Source organism: Pseudorasbora parva, chromosome 12 (assembly GCF_024679245.1).
Source record: "Pseudorasbora parva isolate DD20220531a chromosome 12, ASM2467924v1, whole genome shotgun sequence".
NCBI lineage: Eukaryota > Metazoa > Chordata > Actinopteri > Cypriniformes > Gobionidae > Pseudorasbora > Pseudorasbora parva.
In genome coordinates, this window is record NC_090183.1 from 17,977,005 (window position 1) to 18,001,636 (window position 24,632).

The window sequence follows — 24,632 nt, forward strand, 5'->3', positions numbered from 1 at the left end:
GATTAGTGTCAGTCCTCTGGGAGGTGTGAAAAAAATGTGTTGATTAACTGATAGTTAACTACCACAATAATTGAGCACTTCTAATTTGTAAATGAATTTCTTGTTATTTAATATTAATTACTAGAATGTTAATAGTGCAGTACTCATTTGTTCCTATGTAAATATTCATTAATGACAAAATGGTATTCTAAAGTTTTACTCATTAATTGATTCTATTCAAACAAAAAATGTAATTTAACATTACTGAATCAACCTAAATATCAATCAATCAACTTTATTTATATAGTGCTTTTACAATGACGATTGTTTCAAAGCAGCTTCACAGTGTTAAACCGGACAATATTGCAACAAAATTAGATTTGGCTGTACAGTCTTTCAGGAGAAAACAGTGATGTTATCAACTTAAAATCATCAACTTAAAATGTATCATATAGCGACAATGTTGGCAGATCAGTATTATAGTTTATAGAATTAAATAAGACCTAATTAATTAATTTTATTTGTATATTTAGTTAAATAACTTGGATCATAATTTTAGTGTCCCCAACTGAGCAAGCCAAGCCAAAGGTGACAGGGGCAAGGAACCAAAACTCCATCTGTGCATGATGGAGAAAATTAACCTTGGGAGAAACCAGACTCAGTCTGGGTGCCAATTCTCCTCTGGCTATTATCAAACAGTGTATGATAATTATTCTGGCAACCTTACAGGTCATAAATCATATTAGATCGGAATATTCTAAATTTCTGGGTATTGATGCCACTCTTTTTATGATTGACGAGACAGGTGTTTGTATTGACATCAGGTGTTATGGGAAGTGTTCCCGGTTCCGGCTGACCTAGTTAATGCAGCCTAAAAATCCCTCAATTGATTTGAATAATGAAAGATAAAAAACATTTCTATGTGTATGCCATAGTAAACAATTGCGTTTTTAGTCTAGATTTAAACTGGCAGAGTGTGTCTGCTTCCCGAACAATGCTAGGAAGACTATTCCAGAGTTTAGGAGCTAAATAGGAAAAGGATTGACCGCCTGCAGTTGATTTAGATATTCTAGGTATTATCAACTGGCCAGAGTTTTGAGACCGCAATAGACGTGATGGAGTATAATGAGTTAAGAGCTCGCTTAAGTACTGGGGAGCTAAACTATTTAGTGCTTTGTAAGTAATAAGCAAGATTTTAAAATGTATGCAATGTTTAATAGGGAGCCAGTGCAGTGTTGACAGAACTGGACTAATATGATCATACTTCCAGGTTCGAGTAAGAACTCGAGCTGCTGTGTTTTGGACTAGTTGGAGTTTGTTTATTAAGCAAGCAGGGCAAACACCCAGTAGAGCATTACAATAATCTAGCCTTGAGCTCATGAACGCATGTACTAACTGTTCAGCATTTTGCATTGAAAGAATGTGCCGTAATTTAGATATATTTTTACGATGGTAGAATGCATGTATGAATTTTTTTTATGATGTAGAATGTTTTACAGATGCTAGAAATGTGGCTTTCAAATGAAAGATTGGTATCAAAGAGCACACCCAGGTTCCTGACTGACGACGCGGGCTTGACAGAGCAGTCATCAAGTGTTAGACAGTATTCTAGGTTACTACTTGTGGAGCTTTTCTGTACAATAATTTAAAAAATCTGTTTTATCTGATTTAAGTTGCAGGAAATTACTATTCATCCAATTTTTTAAATCAGCTATGCATTCGTCAGGGCGTGAAAAAATATAGAGCTGAGTATCGTCAGCATAACAATGAAAACTAACGGCATGCTTCTTAATGATATCTCCCAGTGGTAGCACATACAGGGTGAAAAGCAACGGTCCTAACACTGAGCCTTGCGGTACCCCATACTGAACTTGTGATCGGTGTGACATCTCTTCATTTACTGCTACAAACTGATAACGGTCAGATAAGTACGATTTAAACCATGCCAATGCAATTCCACTAATGCCAACATAATTTTCGAGCCTATTCAAAAGAATATTGTGATCGAACGCAGCGCTAAGATCGAGTAACACTAATAGAGAGATACAACCATGATCAGATGATAAGAGTAAATCATTTGTAACTCTAATTAGAGCAGTCTCAGTACTATGATACGGTCAAAATCCTGACTGGAAATCCTCACATATACCATTTCTTTCTAAAAAGGAACATAATTGTGAAGACACAGCCTTTTCTAGTATTTTTGATAGAAACAGTAGATTCGCCTGTAATTGACTAATTCTTTAGGATCCGATTTTTTTTTAATAAGTGGCTTAATTATAGCCAACTTTAAAGTTTTCAGTACATATCCTAATGTCAAGGATGAATTAATAATATTAAGCAGAGGATATATGACACCTGGAAGCATCTCTTTTAATAGTCGATATTGGGTTAAGCATACATGTTGTTGATTTTGATGATTTAACAAGTTTAGCCAATTCTAAGCCAATGAGCCCACTCCGGCTCCAGCCCAAATCCAGGCTTCAGCCCATGAGGCCGCTCTGGCTCCAGCCCAAGTCCAGGCTCCAGCCCATGCCCAGGCTCCAGGCTCCAGCCCATGAGCCCGCACTTGGCTCCAGCCCTCGTCCAGGCTCCAGGCCACGTCCACGTTTCAGCCCACGAGCCCATAGCTTCCCCCTAGAAATTTTTTGTGGGGGAGAGGGGCACATCTAGGCCATGCTGCCGGGGCCCCTTGACCTGCCTCTACCGCCATGGCCTCCCAAACTGCCTCTACCACCATGCCCACTTGAACTGCCGTTACCGCCTTGTCTTCGCCATCCCTGGGGGGATTATGTATGGGATCTGTCACAGGGTTTTTTGGTGTTGGTTTCATGTTTTAAGGTTTTGATGTTCACTGTCATGTTTTGTCATGCACTTCCTGGTTTTATCATGTGTTCCCTTGTCATGCAACTCTGCCATCATGTGTTCCTGCCTTGTGTTCCTGTGTCATGTTGTCATTGGTTTATAGGTTAAGCATTGTTCACAGGTGTCCCTTGTCTTGTCATTAGTCCTTGTGTATTTAAGCCCTCATCTTTGCTATAGTCTTTGTCAGTTATTGTCAATGTAAACTGCTGTCGGTGAGTGTCTGTTCATGTTTAGTCACATTAAGTTTAGCCATGTCTTTTGTTTTATGTTTATGATTGTTTTCAATAAAGTAACTGCACTTGGGTTCTCAACCTCGCCATCCAGAGGATCAATTGTAACAGGATTGAATATTCAGCAACCCGAGTTTTATCAATTGTATTTTCTGTTCATCTGTATTATATCTGTTGTTTATTTGTTGGACGTCAATTAAATTTTTACTGTTAAATGGTTTTTATATTTTTTTGCATTTACTAATTTGGGGGAACAGACAGTCTCTATGTTATATCTAGGTGAAAGAGTCTCTATGTGCTGGGATTTAGCTGAACACTATAGTATTAGGTTAAACCAACAAAGCTACATTTAAGGGTAAGATCAGGTGTAAATAGCTCTTTAATGTAACAATAGGCTACCACTTTTTACTGTATTGTAGATACTCCTTTAAAGGGTTACTTCAGCGATTAGCATATGGCTTTGTATCAGTAGAAACCCTGGAGTATATTTGAATGATTGTGCTCCCCCAGGCGTTGTGCTAAAATAAAAGGAGCCATACAATAGCTGTGTCTGAAAACAATTAGAGCTACTTTGTATTGACGTGAGTTAAAGGGGCGTCTACTTATTAAAATTCCTGCAATATCCCAAATCGTGTACGCGCATTCACCGGCAGCTCTGAACATCACCATAATCGTGTGCGCGCGCGCAGAGAAGAAATAGCCAAACGGGACAACGGAGACGCCGTGGTGTTGGTAAAGCCGCGAAACGAAGTGCTCTTCGTTCAGATGTTTTTTCTTTTCTTTTTTTTCTTTCGGGTTATTAATTACAACAACGCGCGACGTACGCCTCTCGCTGATGTTCCAGCTTTCGATCTGCTCTCGCTCGTCTGCGGAAGGAAGATCCATCATTGAGATCTTGACAGCTTTACAGCCGATGAGAGGTGCACCGGATATGCTATTTATACCCAGACACATTGAGCAGCAATAATGCGTATTGCCGAATTTGTCATAGACATTTATTTTGCAATGTAATCTCAGTCGTTTCGCCAGCATTGTTGCAAGGAGAGCGGAGGTGGAAAGGAACAGAACGTTTTTTTTAATTATTATTATTCACCTAATGCATTATCATAACAACGCTTCCATCAATTATTTAATTGTTTCATGATCAATTCTGGTGTGACAAGAGGACTTATTGTGTCTGGTAAATCAAATCAAGGAAGGACACCGCTTACATCTTTACTACTTCAAATCAGACAAATCTTTATCTCCAGTCAGTGGACTCGCGGCAGAAGCGCATTTCTGAGGGTACCGGTGGGGTAGATAGGGGGAGATAGAGACGCCGGAAATAGCAGAAACAAATCACAGGAGAGTAGAGACGAGAGGAGCAAGCGAGAAAAAAAAATGCTACCTTCGCAAGAAGCCTCAAAGATTTACCATGACAACTATATGCGTAACTCTCGAGCCATCGGTGTCCTGTGGGCCATCTTCACCATCTGCTTCGCTACCATCAACGTGGTAGTCTTCATCCAGCCTTACTGGATCGGGGACAGCGTGAGTACACCACATGCCGGTTACTTCGGGTTGTTCCATTACTGCGTGGGCGACGGTAACTCGAACCGGGAGCTGATTTGCCAGGGAACATTTTCCGACTTCAGTTCCATCCCGTCCGGCGCTTTTAAGGCGGCCTCTTTCTTCGTGCTGCTGTCCATGGTGCTCATTTTGAGCTGCATCGGCTGTATGGCGCTCTTCTTCTTCTGCAACACCGCCACTGTCTACAAAACCTGCGCTTGGATGCAGCTGCTTTGCGGTGAGTATTTATTAGTATTATTATGATGAAGGCTTTTGTTGGAAATGGGTGAATCTAGAAATACAGCACCATTTACCTTCTTTTCCACAAACCCAATGTAAACGTTTGATGTAGAACTGATGCTTGTTTTTTTTTAATTGAGCTCATTGAAGGTGCGTGTGTTTTCAGGGGGTTCAGTAGAGCTGTTTGTCACTGATGATCATGCCTTCATGTTGCCTTGCTATAGCTCTGAGGTAGCGCAGAAGGAAATGTTAATTAGATATATTTGCCGTATTCATTTAAAACAAATAACACACACACACACACACACACACACACACACACACACACACACACACACACACACACACACACACACACTTTTGTGTGTGTCTTTGTATGTTTTTATTTAATCAAGCACATTTATGTTTGTGATATTTATTATTACAAAATACTGTTGGTTATTTCTCTATTTTTTAACAACAGAACAAACTGGTATGAATAAAAAGAAATAAAGCACTGTGTTTTCTGTGCACTTTATGAACCTCTTTTTTATGTTTTCAATATTTAATGCTGTTGATTTCTTCATGACAGAGTTCAGATTTGCTATAGAAGACAATACATCTACTATTGCTATACTATTCCCTGGAAAAACAGACCTTCCACCATGCTGATGGTTGCCAGGTGTTGCTATTTGGTTGCTAAGGTGTTATATGACTATAGAAAAGACATACTATAATGTTTAGATAGAGGGATAAAACCTTAAAAGGAATACATGGCAGGCACATATTAATTATGTACATATACCAAATACAGTGTAGTTATAATGTCTAATAATATTTTAAATGTTAAATAATTGTTAAATATTATTACATTGTTTACTGTGTTACTGATTGAGATAATTTGCATTGTTATTGATTAAATTGTTATCTGTGGAGTCACAGTTAATCCGTTTAATACACATTGCAGTTTCAAGTGGATAGCTTCAATTAATATTAACTAAATCATAATTATTATTGATTTTCAGCAGAAGTTTAACTTAAAAGCCTTAATGATAACCGCATAATTTATTATTACCGCATAATGCTGCTTTCAAAGTTTACAGCAAGGTTTTTGAGTAGCTGTATGGCTAATTGTGAACACTGGAGGGTTTTTTTTAAACATAGTGTCTGTTTAATTAATGATGCTGGCTTATTTAATGAACTATGGAAAATAATTGTTATGTGTCTCTTTCCATCCTTGTTTTTCTTCTCCTCCACGTTTTTCTTTTTAGAAATCATATTTTTATGGTGGTTTTGACAGCTAATTTGTTACAACAAATACAGCTGTTCAATACACAGCCATATGCCTATTCAAACACAGTTAAACACATACAAAATCATTTCCATATTCTTACATTTAGGCTATAAACCTTTTGTATGGTTTCTTTAAAATCTGTTATCTGTTTCTCTTCGTCTGCCTAGCAAGCCAACAAGTAAAGCCAGGTCTGCAATAGTAGGTTGGTGTAATTTCTTGTGTGTATGAAAACATCTTTGTCCCCAATTTCTGTTCTCTATATAGATCATCAGTATATACACATCTTTAACATTGTGGATTGCGGTAGTGTGAAGTTTAATGGTTAAACTGATTTGTTTGGAGCAAAATTAACCAGGAACTCAGGAAATCAGGCCGTGCCAAATGTCAGTATACTTTACGACTCTACCATCAGAAATACTCTTGGCTTACATGGGAAACTGTGGAACTGTGGAAAATTCACAGAAGCTTGTCTCACATCTGCTACTGTATGTAGCAATTGGATAACCCTCAAGAATCCTTGAACAATATGGACAAATTGTGTAATTTTTTGGTTGACATTGGCCCTGTTATGTTTGATGAAATCCAAACACTGCATTTCATGAGAAGAATAGTGGAGGTAGTGTTATGGTTTGGGGATGGTTTGCTACATCTGGAACTGGACAAAGAACTGTAATTTGTGCTCTTTATCAAAAGCAAAAGGTTAAAGCAGCAAGATGATGCATACCTCAGAATGTATTTAAAAAATCCTATTATGCTTTTCCAATTTTTCAACTTTAGTAAGTGTGCGATGTTGCTGTTTGAGCATAAAAAATATATGCAAGGTTGCAAAACTCAAAATCCACTCCAAAGGGAGATATTTTTAATAGGGGTGATTATTGATTAATCAACTTTCCCTTGAGCTTTTGATATATAAAAGGTCATGGAAATATAAGAATATCCTGTAAGTTTCAGAGCTGAAAACTCCCTTGTTAGTCAAAGAAAAGCTTTTATAGATACCAGGCCCAGAAAATGATCTTGTGCGCAACTTGACGTCATCGAGTGATGAAATACCGCTTCTAAAGAATAATAAGCATGTGTATTTCAGTAGCCCCACCCACCAACTCATGGAGGTGTTCGGATCACGCTAGCCAGCAGCATTAAACATGCCGAAGAAGATAGCAAGATATTGTGGAAGAACACAGTCGCTGCATAAGCTTCCTTCAGATCCTAATATTAGGAATGTGTGATACTTCATTTATTTTTAATGAAGTTACAGCTCATGCGGGGAAGACATGTTTGTATGTTTGCTGCAGAATTGTTTGTAAACAAGTCTCAGGTCGATGCTGGATTTGCAGACACAATGTTGTGCTTTCTATATTGGATCCGACAGAAATGGTGCAACACACTTATGTGAGTCAAACATATTTTTTATATGTAATAATAGTTCCGGGGCTACATGTTTTCCAGACAGGCTACCAAAACGGAAACCCGTCAGCAGGCCGGTGAATCTCAAATAGTGAAATAATATTCCTTTCTTGATCTGGGCAGACGCACACGTGCGTGCACCCGGTTCGTGCTTATATGCACCGATTGTGCGGGCCAAGTAATACAGAAATAATATTCCAATCAATCGCGGGTGGATGAGAAATGAATCATTGTATTTATTTGATAAAGATGTTTACGAGCCCTGTGATCGAGAGAATCATTCCGGTTGCAGCTTTCAAAACAATCCCTTCCTCGTGTGAACTGACATGGGAGCTTAAGCTCATTAAATATGCAAATCTTAAACAATAATAGCCGTCGGCGTTTACTTCCAAGTCTCCAGTGCATCACGCCCATCAAAACCCAGCATTCAGGAGAGAGCCTCAAAACTATTGTAGAAAATAGCCTATTACTTATTAGTTATGTTTTTTGAATGTAAAAACCACACGAACATCATTAGTTGACCTCAGACAACAGTATAAAAAATGTAAAAAGCCAGTTCATGACACCTTTAACATAATCCCTTTTTTAAGAACTACAATGAGCAGCTCATTTTGGACTACAACATGATTTTTGGGGGGATCTTATGAAGTCACAATATTAGTCATTTAAATAATCCACGCTCACGGAATATGCAAAAAGGGGAGAAGGCCTGGTTGAGCTGCATTAGAAAAGACAGTGTTTTTGCTATGCCAAAGATTTTCCTAAGGCTGACAAGAGTGGTTAAAATTGATTTGAAAGATTATTATAACCCCAACATTTATTGTGCGCTGCATATTTTATAGAGAACAGCTTGTTTTTATTTGCTTTAGTATGCTCTCACTTTTGTAAGACGGCTAAGCTCTCCTTAGGAAATTAACCATGGTTTTGTGATCGATTGCTGTTTGTATTGACAAATATTGCGATTGAATGGGGATAACATCATAACTATAACGTATAAGAATTTTTTTTTTTTTTTAAAACATACCACTCTGAAACATCCTGTGAAATCCGTGCTTACAAAGTCTGTGCATGAAATCCGTTCTGCATGATCCGCTTGCTAATTTATATTTTCAGGGTCTGAATCGGGATTGAATTGGTTTGAAATGTACGCCTTCCTTAATATTTACACTAGAGAAAAACTCAAATTTTTTAAGGGGTAGGACATTTCCCAAATTTTCACTATAAAGCTGATAAAAATAAAATAAAGCTAAAAAAGTGGCCATCCTCTAGGTCCAAGCATGTCGATGTTCAAATGTGGAGGATATGAATATAGCTGTTTTGGTGTCAGTATCCAACTTCTTTGATCAGAGTAAAAGGGGTCATTAATTTTTTGTACTGTTGTCTGAGGTCAACTTATGACATTTACGTGATTTTTACATTCAAAAACATCATAATGAATAAGTAATAGGCTATTTTCTACCCTGGTTTTAAAACTCTCTCATGGAACGCTGGGTTTTTATGGGCATGACTTATAAGTAAATGCTCGCTGCTATAATTGGATAAGCTTTACATATTATAATGAGCTCCGGCTCCCCTGAGACACGTTAGGGATTGTTTTGAAAGTGTGTGGGAAAATGGCAACCGGAATGATTCGCCCACACTGCTCGCAAACACATTCTTTCTTTATCAAACAAACAAAATGATTTCTCTCACATCCACCCACTATTAATTGGAATTTAAAAAAATTATTAATTGACCAACCCGATATAACCGTGAACGGGCATCACTAACACATTTATTTTTCCTTCATATATCAAGTCAAGAGAATAAACAACGCACCTCTAGAAAGGAATTTTATTTCGCTGTTATTCACCGGCCTGCCGATGGGCTTACATTTTGGTAGCCCTTATGGAAAACACATAAATTAGCCCCAGGACGTTGGGCTTTGCAAGCCATGGCCCATACATGTCAGTCTGATCACACAATAAACCAACAACACCTCAAATAAGGTTCTAAAGTATGTTCAGTTAGACACGTACACATAATCAATAGATATCAAATGATCTATAACAATGCAGTAGTATCGCATATAAAAAAAATCCTTAATTTATTCATGTAATCTCGTCCTGTCTGCAAATCAAGTCTCTTGTTTAAAAATGAATCTGTAGTGAAATGAAGGAACAAACATGCAATGTTTTACTCACGTAAGCTGGATCGTCATTAACTCTTTCCCCACCACCGTTTTTAAAAAAAGTTGCCAGGGTTTTTGAACATTTTCACCAAATTGAATAGCCCATAGAGTATTTTGTTTTATGAATATCTGAGCATGCAATATATCAAAAAAAGAGCTGACCCTCTTATTTTAAACAAAAATTCTAGCTTCTTGCATTCGTTCTTTTATCAGCACTTGATTATGGGTAAGTTTATTTTAAAAAAGCTGAGAAAATCACGTTTTTGTGAAAGACTGTTTCCAGATCAGATTCGGAACGAGGATCAAACACAGATGGAGTAGATCGAATCCATCAACACCCCTAATGCTTTCACAGTCCTGTAGCTCATTCTGGGTCCACATTTCATTCACTAAAATTAGGCAGTTTTTATATCGTTTTATGATGTTTAATGATGATGATCACGTTATTTTTCATATGCATATGATTACATATGATCGCTTGTTTTACACAGTCTTACTCGTGTGTGTTTTGATCAGGAGATTCAGTACTCATTCAGAAGATGCGTATAAGCGCCCCCTATCGCCTAACAGTGAAAACACAGAAACCCGGATAATTCTGTTTTTGGCCTGGATGCGTTTTCTAATAAATAACGGAAAATTCTGTGTTTGGCGGGGAAAGAGTTAAAAATAAAGTTCACATTAAACATTCCTAATATTAGAATCCGAAGGAAGCTTATGTAGCAACTGTGTTCTTCCACAACCAGGCACAGAGCAATATCTTGCCATCTTAGGCACGTTTATTGCTTGATTTTTTTAGCTCCATGAGTCAGTGGGTGGGGCTACAGAATCAGGCATACTTATTTTACTGGTGGCGTTTCACCACACGCTGACGTCATAGGGAGGCAGATTCTGAGATTGAGCGTTTGCTGGGCCAGGTGTCAATAAAAACGTTTCTTTGACTAACAAGGAAGTTTTCAGCTCTGAAACAGGATATTCTTATATCACAATTAGCTTTTATATATATCAAAGGCTGAATGAAAAGTTGATTTCTCAATTCATGACCCCTTTAAGGGATTTCTCAAGCTATAACAAATCATTCAAGATACTAAAAACCTTTTGATTGACTGCAATGCTCCTCGAGGCAACGTTGCTTAAAGTGAGGAGGCAAATCATTTAATATGAATTATGTGTGACAAACACTTTTGAGTGTAGAGCCATTTATATAAATATATAACATGATATGGTTTTGAATATTGGCCATATTTTTAAAATTGTACACATTCCTTTTGGGTTTGGGAGGCAAACCATGATACTGGGTATTCAACTTTCAAGGTTTCACACTTCACATTCACACAACCTCTTTAAATAACAGCTTATCAAGACAATTCAAGTCACCTTATCGAAATATACAGATAGTTTCAAAGCAGCTTTACGGTGATAATAGAAAAATAATGCAACAAAGTTTGTTTTGACTGTACAGCAGCGCTAGAAGAAAATAGTGTCATTGTCTAGCTTAAGTAAGTTCAGTATTGATTAATTTCTGCTGTAAAAAAGTCATAGTTACTTTATCTATATAGCAGCTTTGGAGAAAACGGTGATGTCATTGTTCAGTTCAGTTCTCATACAATGGTGTCAATGTAAGCAAATCAATAATATTGTTGAACACTTGTCTCTCTTGTGTATCAGTTGTGCTTATAAATCTGAAGGTAACAACAGTTGGTCCTGAACAGATTTTTTTGGACCATACAACAATGGATTAAAACATTTAAAAATAAGATATTCTTCACTCCAATTAATATGTTTTCAATGACTAAAGAATGTGAATATTTATTATGGGCAAATTACGTTTAATTGGTGATTTGTTTGTTGCTAAACAATTGGCCATTATACACTGCTCAAAAAAAAATAAAAAGAACACTTTTTAATCAGAGAATAGCATCAGGTCAGTTAAACTCCTGGGATATTGATCTGGTCAGTTAAGTAACATAAGGGGTTGGTATTGTAATCAGTTTCAGCTGCTTTAGTGTTAATGAAATTAACAACAGGTGCACTAGATGGGCAACAGTGAGACGAACCCCCAAACAGGCCACATGTTTTACCCTACTAATCTTTTTTGACTGTTTTTCACCAGTTTTGCATTTGGCTAGGGTCAGTGTCACTACTGGTAGCATAAGGTGAAACTTGGACCCTATAGAGGTTGTGCAAGCAGTCCAACTCCTCCAGGGTGGCTTATCAGTATGTGGCATTGCCAGAAGGTTTGCTGTGTCACCCCGCAAGAGCATGGAGGAGATTCCAGGAGACAAACAGTTACTCTAGGAGAGCTGGACAGACCCGTAGAAGGTCCTTAACCCATAAGCAGGACCGGTATGTGCTCCTTTGTGCAAGGAGGAACATGATGAACACTGCCAGAGCCCTACAAAATGACCTCCAGCAGGCCACTGGTGTGAATGTCTCTGACCAAACAATCAGAAACAGACTTTATGAGGGTGGCCTGAGAGCCCGACGTCCTCTAGTGGGTCCTGTGCTCACTGCCCAGTACGATTGGCATTTCCTATTGAACACCAGAATTAGCTGGTGCCCTGTGGTTTACACAAATGAGAGCAGGTTCACCCTGAGCACATGTGACAGACATGAAAGGGTCTGGAGAAGCCGTAGAGAACGTTATGCTGCCTGTAACATCGTTCAGCATGACAGGTTTGGTGGTGGGTCAGTGATGGTCTTGGGAGGCATATCCATGGAGAGACGAACAGACCTCTACAGGTTAGACAATGGCACCCTGACAGCCATTAGGTATCGGGATGGAATCCTTGGACCCATTGTCAGACCCTATGCTGGTGCAGTGGGTCCTGGGTTCCTCCTGGTGCACAACAATGCCTGGCTTCATGTGGCAAGAGTATGCATGCAGTTCCTGGAGGATGAAGGAATTGATACCATTGAAGAACCACCAATCTCACCTGACCTACATCCAATAGAACACCTCTGGGACACTGTGTTTCTGTCCATCTGACGTCACCTGATTGCAACTCAGACTGTCCAGGAGCTCAGTGATGCCCTGGTTCAGATCTGGGAGGAAATACCCCAGGACACCATCCGTTGTCTCATTAGGAGGATGCCCGACGTTGTCAGGCATGTATACAAGCACGTCGGGCCATACAAACAACTGAGTACCATTTTGCTGCAATGAAATTTCAGCAAAATTGACACGCCTGCTGCATAATTTTTTTACTTCGATTTTCGAAGTAGGTGTCTTTGAATTCATTCCTTTGGAGGTTGATCATTTTCATTTCCATCAATTGATGTGGAATCCTTTCATTCATAACACATTACCCAGTCCATATTTGTATAAATATCCAGCATGATATTTTTCCCCATTGAGATCTGTACTGTTTTTAAAGTTTTCCTTACATTTTTTTAGCAGTGTATTTAGCATTTTAGTAATTATTATTTCATAATTCAAAAATTTTTGACACAATTGTAAGAATTAAAGTCAGAACTGTGAGACAAAAAGTGGCGATTGTTTTATTATTTTTATAGTCCATGGAGGGATAAAGTCATCGTCCTCTGGTAAGGCATATCAGCCAAACTGTCAAAAACCTCAATAACCTTTTGTTATTTTTTGTCTTAATTCAGACTTTTTGTATCTCAGAATTGTGAGATATAGAGCTCTATGATACACCTAATGCAATGCAATACCAGGTACCAAGTGTTTTTTGCTAGTTTCGGCCTGACGCAGTTATCTTTTTCATGTCCTGTGCCACATTGTTTAAATTGCAAATGCACTTGCACCCATAATCTGTTTGCCCAAGGGCATGCTGGTTTGAAAACAAGGTGCATTCAGGTGCATTGATGGCACGTTGCTATTTTGGGGCAACTGAAAACGACTGCGCCATCGGCCGACAAAAACCTGGTCTAATCTCAATAGCACAGTATTTTTTTGTGTTATTTAGGCCCCGTCCACACGGAGACGCGCTTATCTGTATACGAAAAAATTTTGTACCGTATCAGCGTTTCGTCCACACGGATCCGGCGTTTTAGAAGCATGCATCCGATATTTTTCGAAACCGGGTCCCAAATATATTGGGATATTGGGATGTTGCATGCGGATAAATCTGAAAACGATCATCTTCCGTTTTCGCGTGTACAGCGAATCCGTATATTTTCTGAAACGGTGATGTCATCACACTACGTCCTGCACGGTGAAAGAGGTAAGGGATACAACTACGGGCACTTGGCATGCGCACATCAATATCGCGTCATTTAATTAACGTATCTGCATACCTGTGAGGGTATGTTTTGGGTTGGGGTAGGTGTAGGCATTAATAAAACACATCTGTTAAGTAGCAAATGTATTTATTGTTATTTTATTGTGAGATTTTGCCTTACCTCCGACCACTGCTATGCCCCTGCCTAGCCACAACTCTTCTTCTCCGTTTTTAGTGTATTTCTGTGGCGCCACACACTGGCCTGGCATGCAAACTACATCGTTTTTAGTCCGTTTTTGTAATCTCGTGTGGACGCAGATATTTCTTGAAACGAGGGGAAAACAAGATTGGATTGGGAAAGCGCTGGCTGTGGACAGGGCCTTAAAGGACACGTTAATAATATGCGCCTATAGGCGGGTCCACGACGCACACACACTCTGCTTATTACACACACACACACACACACACACACACACACACACACACACAGGAATGCATAGCAGCGCATAAACATGCCAAATATTAAAAATTATTATTGTTGTGTATAAAGATAAAAATGCCCTCATGTCATAATCAATATTCATATCGATTACATATATCAAAATTACCCATTTGCAGTAATGAGGAATGAATTTGGCAACTCATTTAACCAGTTGTGGCAATACACACATCTCATCAGGTTGAGTGTATCTATATTCCGTAATATAAATAGCAAATCCACCATGGTGTAAGCGCAACTGGCTTTTAAAAGGAATGGGAGATGAGACTCTGATTGGTTTATTGCACATTACACCCAAAACACAAGAGAATAAGTACAACCATTTTAGACCCTATGCTTATGGCCCATTAACTTGCAATTGCAAGTTGTAAAGTCCGAATTGGGAGATATACATTTTTTTTTTTTTTTTTTTTTTGGGCAGAAACAAGCTTCCATACTCCCGTTAAATTCCTACCAAGGATTTTCCCTGAAATATTTCAACATCTTAAAGGGTTACTTCAGCGATTAGCATATGGCTTTGTATCAGTAGAAACCCTGGACTATATTCAAATGATTGTGCTTTCCCCCCTCATATCCCCCTGAGACAAGATATTTATGCATTTTATTTCTCGAAAAGTTCCTCCTATGATGCAAATTGATGATATTTGCATCATAGGAGGAATGTTTGCCCAAAGGCTAAAGACTACAGCCAGCAGAGGGAGCCATTTCCGCATGTTTTGAATCTGCGCATGGGGGAGGGGAGATTACACTCAGCTCGCAGGGAGAGCTCAGCTGTCAGCTACAGGCACTCATTTAAATGGAGCTATGGTGAGCAATGTAAGTCTTTTAACTTCTCAAATTAATTTCTATGAAAGTTAAGCTTGTAAAGGCATGAACTGAAACGCGCCAGACTGAACTCGCGTTGTGAATGTATGCCGCGAGTGTAGTCGCGATTACCTCAGCTCTCATCACTCCTGCAGTTAGTGCTCAGTGCTGTGATACTCGCGCGGTGACTCACTCATTATATTGAACAGACACGTTCAGTTTTTAATTGTAGTTTCTTCTCTAACTCCGTCACAGTAATCAAGTTGGTGGCTTTGGAAATGGCCTCACAGGGCAGCGAAGCATTCTGGGAATTGTAGTCTTTCATCCCCATGGGACAAAAATACATTTTCTGTCTTTTCTCGGTCTAAAAGGCATCAAATTCAAAAATAATTTCACATTTCTACTGCATTGATGACCCAGTTTAAATACAGATTCATCTTCCCAGCGCTGAAGTACCCCTTTAAGGAGTTTTACTCTTGCCACTGTTGCATTACACAACATGTTTGTTGTACAGCTGTTTGTTCACTGGGGTAACTTGAGATGTAACTTCATGAATGTAAAATCTTCATGGAACTGATCATGGTGAGTAAGAAGAGTGGGACTGCAGGAGTCTGATCTTGGATGATTTGAGAATTAGACCTGACCTGGTAGCCCGGAGCAATTCTGCAGTACATTATCTAGCCTTGGTTTTAATTTCTGTAAAGAAATAACATTTGATGATGTCATTTCTTTGGAAAGAACAATACAAATTGCTTTAAAGCAACTTAATAAAAATTCATGATGTTTTTGTTTAAAATACCTTGAGGCCTATCATGTGATATGAATTATTTGTGACAAACACTTTGGAGTACAGAGCCATGACTAAGTCGTGGCACTTTACACATTCCTTTGTCATTGTCATGTGTAGTCTGTTCTGGTTTTGTCTACCCTGTTTTCCGTTCCTGTTTTGCTGTTAATTAGTTTTCCACACATCTGTTTCGTTCTCTCTGATTATGTTCCCTGTGTATTTAAGCCTTGAGTTCTTTCTGTTCAGTGTTCGGTATCGTCAATGTTAATGTGGTTGTGTGTGAATAATTGTCGTTGTTATCTCCTACATTTTCCTGGTTTGATTCATAACTAAAGACTTTAGTGACTGAGAGCCCGACGTTTAGTGATATTCCTTTGTTGTGCACTCATTGCAGCCATTTCATGACAGTCATAGACATATGCTTAATTGTGTGGACATGCGTAATTGTCCACAATTAGCAGTTTACAGCTGGGAAATAGTATAGTAAATATATAAAATGTGTTACCTTCTAAAAAAAACTAACAATAATACATATTTTCTTTATTTATTGTTACTTTTTCCCCATGGTTTCTGGTCCTATTTTAGATATTTTCATTTAAGACATCAGCGTGATGCCTACTGTCATGACTGTCTGTCGTCTTTGCATAGGAAATAAGTAACAGCGTTGTTGCTGTTGAGTTTCTTTTTTTGTTCTATTTTTGTTTAAGATTTTCTTTATTTCTTTCTGTTTTAAGATTTCTTCAGTTTCCCCCGGTGGACTGTCAGGCTGCCATCTCACACAACTATACTGAGCAGCTGGTCCTTGTCCCCCTGTCTTCTGCTGGTGAACTTGAAGCCCTTTTTTTTCTTTCTGTCTTGAGATACTGAGGTGCTATGATTAACATGCTTAACTCAATTAAGCAAAGCTTCGGAGTGTATCAGTCATCATTTCATTCTGTCAATCTCACCAATGTCAATTATTTTGCATATATTTTAGAATGGTAACATAACTTTTATGTTTCTTGTGACATTACACATAAAAACAATGAACATTACAACAGTGATTGTAAGTGCCTTCAAAACAGTAATTATTTGGAATAACCATATTGAAGTTACCATTAAATCATAATGGACCATTAATTGCTATTTATTATAAATGATTTATCCGTGCACATTATTTTTTATTTATCCTTGCACATGGGGGAGGCTGCTGCTGCTGCAGAGGAGATGTGCCATTCTGTACTCACATGCTCAAGTTCAAAGCGGCAGTCCAAAAGTGAATATATATCATACAGGCAAAAGTTAACTTCAAGAATGGCTACACTGCTGAGGTGATCTTATCTCTAGCACTCCTTGCACATGTGAGTTATCACAGGCACATAATCATCACTTTTTCTTATCGGCAAAGCATAATAAATAATAAAGACACAATTTTGTGCTGCTGGCGACTATCAACAAACTCTTGTACAAATAAAATACTCTTGTGCACTTTATGTAACTTTTTGTTGTTCCTCGTCATCTTTGCTTTATTTTTAAGCATTATCATGCTTCGCTCCAGCTATGATAAAGAGATATCCACTCTTGCAATGGATGTTCATGCATTTTGTGGGCGGAGAAATGAATGGAGGGATGTGCTTGTTAGGGTTGATTTCAGATATCAACAGTGTTTCTCAGAAATCGCTTTCTGCACCTTTAAAGGGATAGTTCACCCAAAGAAAATTCCTGCGGTCTATTATTACGTGTTCTAAGTATAACTGACGTGACGATGACGTTGAACGTAGCGTAAGCATTTTGACTTCTGTGAGACGTTACACTTTCTTCATAAGTTGAATATAGAAGGTGGTCTGCCGGAAGCTAGATATTTTATTTTATAAAGTTTTGAATATGGATATTTTTCTTACAAAAACCCATCAGTTCACTTCATTAAGCCTTAAAAAGTTACTTCACCGCTTTTTCATATTAAACTATGTTATTCCCTTAACTAAAACGAGTTGACACATCCCTCTCTCGTCTCAGTGCGTGCACCCAATCTCTCTGACGCGCGGTGATGATCTGATAGCATTTAGCTTAGCCCACTAAGCCCAGTTCATTCACTATGGTACCAAACAGAGATCAAGTTAGAAGTACCAAAAACCTCCATCTTTTCCCTATTTAAATACAATTACACGAGAAGTTGAACGATCAAGTATGGTGACAAAATAAAACGTGGCGCGTTTCTAATCGGATTAAAAAGGAGAACTATAATGTATGGCGGATTAGCACTTCTGAGAGTACTTCGGCTCGGCGCAGTAAAAAGTCCCAGCCGAAACATCTTCCCTCACATCAGGAAAGATGTTTCGGCCGGGACTTTGAGATTGAGTGCACGCACCGAGACGAGAGAGGTATGTATCAACTTGTTTAAATTAAGGGAATAACAGTTTAATATGAAAAGGCAGTGAAGTATCCCTTTAATCAACACTCCAGAGCCATGTGGATTACTTTTATAATGGATGGATGCACTTTTTTGAGCTTCAAATTTTGGGCTGTCATTTTCTGCCATTATAAAGCTGGGAACCAGGACATTTTATAATTTAACTCTGATTGTGTTTGGCTGAAAAAAGAAAATCATATACGACTAGGAGGACTTGAGAGTGAGTAAATCATTAGTCAAATCAAAAGACTATTCCTTTAAGCTGACTGTTTTATTACACAGTTTATTTTATTGCTATTATTTTTATTTGTATCGTTTTTTAATATTTTCTCCAACATCCCAAGCATAGGCCTATTTTTAATGTAAGAATAGCCATGGCTTCCGCTGCCATTCCCTACCAGTTATTTTACTTGTACAACAACAGTCTGTTTATGCTGCATGACATTACAAACAGGTATTTGTTATCATATTATTTTAATTTATTATCATAATAATCATACGCACACTGGTTTGTAGCTCAAATAGTTTTACTGCACTGTTATTCTTCTAGTTATTTACCTATAGCAGCTAATTGATTGGAAGTCTCTCATATTCAAACAAAATACCTTACTTCTAATTTGAAGAATGGTGTATAAAACAAATTCAAGGCAAAAATTGTAAATATATATCAGCTTCATAGTAGAGATGTGCACAACGACTAATTTCATTTAATTTTGTAACCAACTAGTAGACTTGTTGTTGTTTTTTACACTTTTCAAAAATGAATAAAAAAAGTACAAGTAAATTAACTGGTAACAATGAAAGGTTTTGTAAAAAAATTATTAAAAGACTAAGAGGATAAATGGCAAAACATTCACAGTCAGTATTTATGAAGGGTCTCAATATTTGTGGATCCCACTGTACATCCAAGACCACAAGACGGAGGAAAAATTTAGTGAAAGAAGAGCATACTTCTTCATCTCCCCCCACAAGAAAATGCATTTCTTTTTTACTTTGTGCCTTTCATAGTTTGTCTCTACATTAGAGTTCTAAGTGTAATTAAATGTTGCATTTCCCTCTTAATGCTCTTAAAATTATAATTACCAACATAAAATGTTTTTCCTCTTCCCACCTGTATTACAGGTGGAAACAGAATGCCAAAGCCGAAGTATATTTGGAAGGGCTAATATTTTGGTTAATGTAGCACAGAGGCTCTTAAAGTTAAGCATTATTTTCGTCCACAGTTGAAAGTGTCTGTTTACTTTCAAATCAAATGCATACAAATAAGTCACAGGAAACAATTTTTGGCCACACAGATTCTGTTGAACATCCTGCTGATAGGACAGCTTTCGTATTGAACCAGCTGACCATGGACTAAAAAATGTCTATGCTTGCAGTATTTACTTTTTCTGTTAGTACTGGCTGCATATAAAGTCTTAATTGTTGGTGATTTTAGTGGCAAATGGTAAATGGACTGCATTTATATAGCGCTTTCAACAGACCTATGGCCATCCAAAATGCTTTACATATTGCCGACATTCACCCGACGCCGGTGTCAGCCATGCAAGGCACCATCCAGCTCATTGGGAGCAGCTGGGGTTAGGTGCCTTCCCCATGGACACCTCGATACTTGGTCAGGTGGAACCGGGGATTGAACCACCAACCTTCCAATTTGTACACAACCTACATGAACCAATAAGCTAGTAAGTATTAGTAATAATAATAAGAGTTAGACAATGTGTCAGTATTGTATACTGTAGTATTACTGTACAGTAGTTGTATACATTACCCTAAAGGATTATTAGGAACACCTGTTAAATTTCTCATTAATGTAATTATCTAATCAACCAATCACATTGCAGTTGCTTTAATGCATTTGGGGTGTGGTCCTGGTCAAGACAATCTCCTGAACTCCAAACTGAATGTCAGAATGGGAAAGAAAGGCAGTTTTGGGCCTTTTGTGGTGGTAGCGTCGCTGTTTCCACACAAGCTAACGTCACATTTGCCGCGGATATCACAAGTCGCAGTGAATGAATGAATGAAACTTGTTTCATGTTTGTGGAAGATAGAACACACACACACACACACACACACACACACACACACACACACACTTGGGCTACATGTTTTGTTTTTTGCCATGTTGGTAGACTACTGTTTGGAGCAGGTCTTAATTATTTTACTACTGTACTACTGACTTTTTTTGTGCAAGTAGAGTTGTAAATTAACTTACAGTCCTGCAAAAGTGCCCAAGTCTAAATTGAGCATAAATGCACAGGTGTGTATGCATATCATACACATAGGCTACATAAGAACATACACACACATACTCTCAACACCTGGTTTTGTTAATATTATGGATCACATGTTTGTGTTGCCAAATTGATTTCAGATAGTTTTTGAATAACTGAAAAGTATGCATGTCTATGTGCTTGACTTTTATTGATCACTGAGATAGCATTGATTGGAATGAAGTTGGTTCAATATAAAATTAAATAAATACATTAAAAAAAAAGTAAATTAGTAAACTACATCTGCTCAGTTACTGGGATTTTCACGCACAACCATTTCTAGTGTTTACAAAGAACGGTGTGAAAAGGGAAAACATCCAATATGCGGCGGTCCTGTGGGCGAAAATGTCTTGTTGATGCTAGAGGTCAGAGGAGAATGGGCCGACTGATTCAAGCTGATAGAAGAGCAACTTTGAAATAATCACTCGTTGCAAACGAGGTATGCAGCAAAGCATTTGTGAAGCCACAATACGCACAACCTTGAGGCGGATGGGCTACAACAACAGAAGACCCCACTGGGTACCACTCATCTCCACTACAAATAAGAAAAGAGGCTACAATTTACACAAGTTCACCAAAATTGGACAGTTGAAGACTGGAAAAATGTTGCCTGGTCTGATGAGTCTTGATTTCTGTCTCCGAATTTGGCGTAAACAGAATGAGAACATGGATCCATCATGCCTGGTTTCCACTGTGCAGGCTGGTGGTGGTGGTGTAATGGTGTGGGGGATGTTTTCTTGGCACACTTTAGGCCCCTTAGTCCCAATTGGGCCTCGTTTAAATGTCATAGCCTACCTGAGCATTGTTTCTGACCATATCCATCCCTTTATGACCACCATGTACCCATCCTCTGATGGCTACTTCCAACAGGATAAAACACCATGTCACAAAGCTTGAATCATTTTAAATTGGTTTCTTGAACATGACATTGAGTTCACTGTACTAAAATGGCCCCCACAGTCACCAGATCTCAACCTAATAGAGCATCTTTTGGAATGTTGTGGAATGGGAGCTTCTTGCCCTGGATGTGCATCCCATAAATCTCCATGTGCCAGATGCTCTTCTATCAATATAGGCCAACATTTCTAAAGAATGCTTTTAGCACCTTGTTGAATCAATGCCAAAGCAGAATTAAGGCAGTTCTGAAGGAGAAAGGGTGTCAAACACAGTATTAGTATGGTGTTCCTAATAATCCTTTAGGTGAGTGTATATCATACAATAATACTGTAGTCTAGGCTATATATTGTCACATGGAATCGTTGATCGCATTGAAATTCTGCAGCAAATCAATGGCATCTCAGATAATTACCTATTCTTGTGTATAGTCCATTTAAGGCCATAAAATCAACTCCTTCTTACAAATATGGTAGAACCATCTTTTCTACCACTAAAGAGTACTTCATGAATAATCTCACCTAGTCTGGGTCACACTGACAAGGAATGGGGGGTGGTTTAAGTGAATTGGGGTTGATGTCTGTGTCAGCTGTGCTCACCACCAGTGGTCATTTGATTTTGATGACTGGTCTAAAATTCCATAGAGCAGAGATTATGATATTATTGTTGTTGTTATTATTATTATTATCATTATTATTATTGTTGTTGTTGTTTTAAGTTTTTTGGATGTCTATCTACCACTGCATTTATAGCTATAGCTTTCTCCCCATGACATCACCAGAAAAATGTTTAATGTGTACATTTTTTTACATTTAAAAAATTAAATAAGAATAATTACCATTATATTACACTACATTCATCTATTGCTTAAACTTATCAGTGTATCTGCATACCCTACCATCTACACATCTATATATGTTGCAGAAATTTCTTTTTCTTTTTTGTATCTGTGTGTATATGCCATTGGTCTTGTCCTTTGTGTAAACTGCTATTTCAGGTTGTTCATTTGTGTTTTGTTCATTCAATAAAAAAATCTTCCTGACTCAGAGTTACAAATGATTTGCTCTTGTCATCTCCCTATTATCTCTCTATTAGTGTTACTGGATCTTAGTGCTGCATTTGATACTATCGACCACAACATTCTTTTAAATAGACACATAAATTATGCTAGCATAGTGGAATTGTATTGGCATGGTTAAAACTTATCTGATTGTTATCAATTTGTAGCAGTAAATGAAATCACAAGTTCCATATGGAGTACTGCAAGTCTCAGTATTAGGACCGCTGCTTTTTACCATGTGCTTACTACACTTAGGAGATAGAATTAGAAAACATGTTTTCACAGTTATGCTGATTATACCAAACTAATGCAATGCATAGTCGATATTAAAAAATGGGCTTATGTCCAGTTAAGTCCCCTAACAGGAATAAATTCAGTTTCTGGTTGAACCATTAGATTTTCAGGCTGGTTCTGCCAAAGTGGTTATAGGTCTCTCCTGATTGTAATACATCTGAGAGGGGCATGGCTTGTGTAGCAATTAAAGCCCATTCACACCAAGAAATATAAGGTTGTTTTTATTTTTAAAATAATAGACATAGTAGTTATTTTCTGTTATTGCCATGCCATTGTGTTTTGGTTCTGTCTTCCTTGTTTGCCTGTTATTGACCTAACTGCTCAGCTTGTTTGATTATAATTCTGTTCACGTTGTCTTGTTAATTATCTCATTATATCCTTTCTATACTCACGTTTGGTTCTGTTTCTTTGTCTGGTGTTGTATAATGTGTTACCTCTGTTATTCAGAGCTGTATTCTGTTGATTATCTTATTAACGCCTGTTTTTGTGCATTCCTCACTCTGTGTGATTACTAATAGCAGTAATGTAGCAAGTAGATATCATGTTCTAGTTTGGCTGTATGCAATTCACTCCTAAAGGTCCAGTTGTCCCCCTTTTCAGAGCCCTGCTGCTTTAATTTAAAAAATGTGTACTAATACTGCAATAATGAGTGTAGAGTGTAAAACTATAAGATATCTAAACTAAAGCTAAAAATGCATTGGTTTCAGCACCAGTTTTGGCCTATGGCTGAATTCCAAAAATTTTGTTATGGAGATTAATGCCAACCTTTTTAGCCTGTGGGCTGTGCTTTTGCATGAATATGACTAAGGCTAAGACCTTTCTAGCAGGGGCTTAGACCATCTGAAAGAAATATACAAAATTAGATTCTTATGCTTAAATAAGTAGTCTCAGAAAACAAAAAAGAAAGGTATCTTTGAAGTGCCTATTTAGTGCTTACTGATAATCCATTGAGATAAATGGACAGTGTGATGTCCATTTTTCTCTGCAGTGAAAATGAAAATGCATATACTCTGTCTTGGCAGTATACTGAGGTTCCAGAGGGAATTGGTAGAGGGATGAGAATGTCTACCTGTTCTTAGTCTAAGGTTGCCACCTCCCATGTTGCTTGAGTGCAGACCATTATTGCAGGAGTTGGACCGTCTTGTACCTTCATATCTCACTTTTACAGACATCCTTGAAGCATAGATGGCCCTCTGTGTCCTTGAGCTCTCTTCCTAAAGTTTTTTTGGGATTCTCCAATTTTTCAGTCGGTAGATAAGGTCAAGCAAGCAAAGTCAACTCTGCCAAAGGAGCATGAACAAGTTTGGGATGTTACCACTGTCCAAGACCTCTTTGTTTTTACCTCGGTTGCCTGCCAAAATGCACCACAATATTGCATGTGATAAACACCTAAACTTTTCTTGTCTTAAATAAAAGGTCTTCGCAGCCATATATCAAGATACTTAGAGCACAGGCTCTAAAAAATGTTAGTTTGGTGTTTTGACAGACATGCATTTTCAGCCTGGCAAGTAATGAAATTGTTTGTCCAATTCTACTGTTTATCTCAGCATCCATGCTGAGGCTGTTTGTTATACTAGAGCCAAGGTACATGAACCCATTATAATTGTTAATGATAATTGAAAGGGGATCCTCAACACATTGGCACATCACGTTTGTCTTCTTCAGATTAATGATCATATGGAAAACCTGGCATGTTTGAGAAAACAAGCTGCTATAGATCCCCTTCCTTATTTACTGACAGAGCA

At 38.0% G+C, this 24,632-nt stretch overlaps 1 protein-coding gene across 4 annotated transcripts in view; it reads left to right on the plus strand.

Annotated features, from left to right (window-relative positions):
- Positions 1-3,684: 3,684 nt before the first annotated feature.
- The window catches only part of lhfpl4a (LHFPL tetraspan subfamily member 4a), a 54,149-nt gene continuing 33,201 nt past the window's right edge, over positions 3,685-24,632 (plus strand). For 2 of the 4 annotated variants that reach the window (XM_067459395.1, XM_067459396.1), the window contains exon 1: positions 3,687-4,860. In XM_067459395.1, the coding sequence (XP_067315496.1) occupies positions 4,455-4,860 (406 nt within the window). In that variant the 5' untranslated portion in view covers positions 3,687-4,454. Of the gene's footprint in view, positions 4,861-24,632 lie in introns of all 4 variants that reach the window. The other 2 variants (XM_067459394.1, XM_067459393.1) reach the window with 2 other exon arrangements.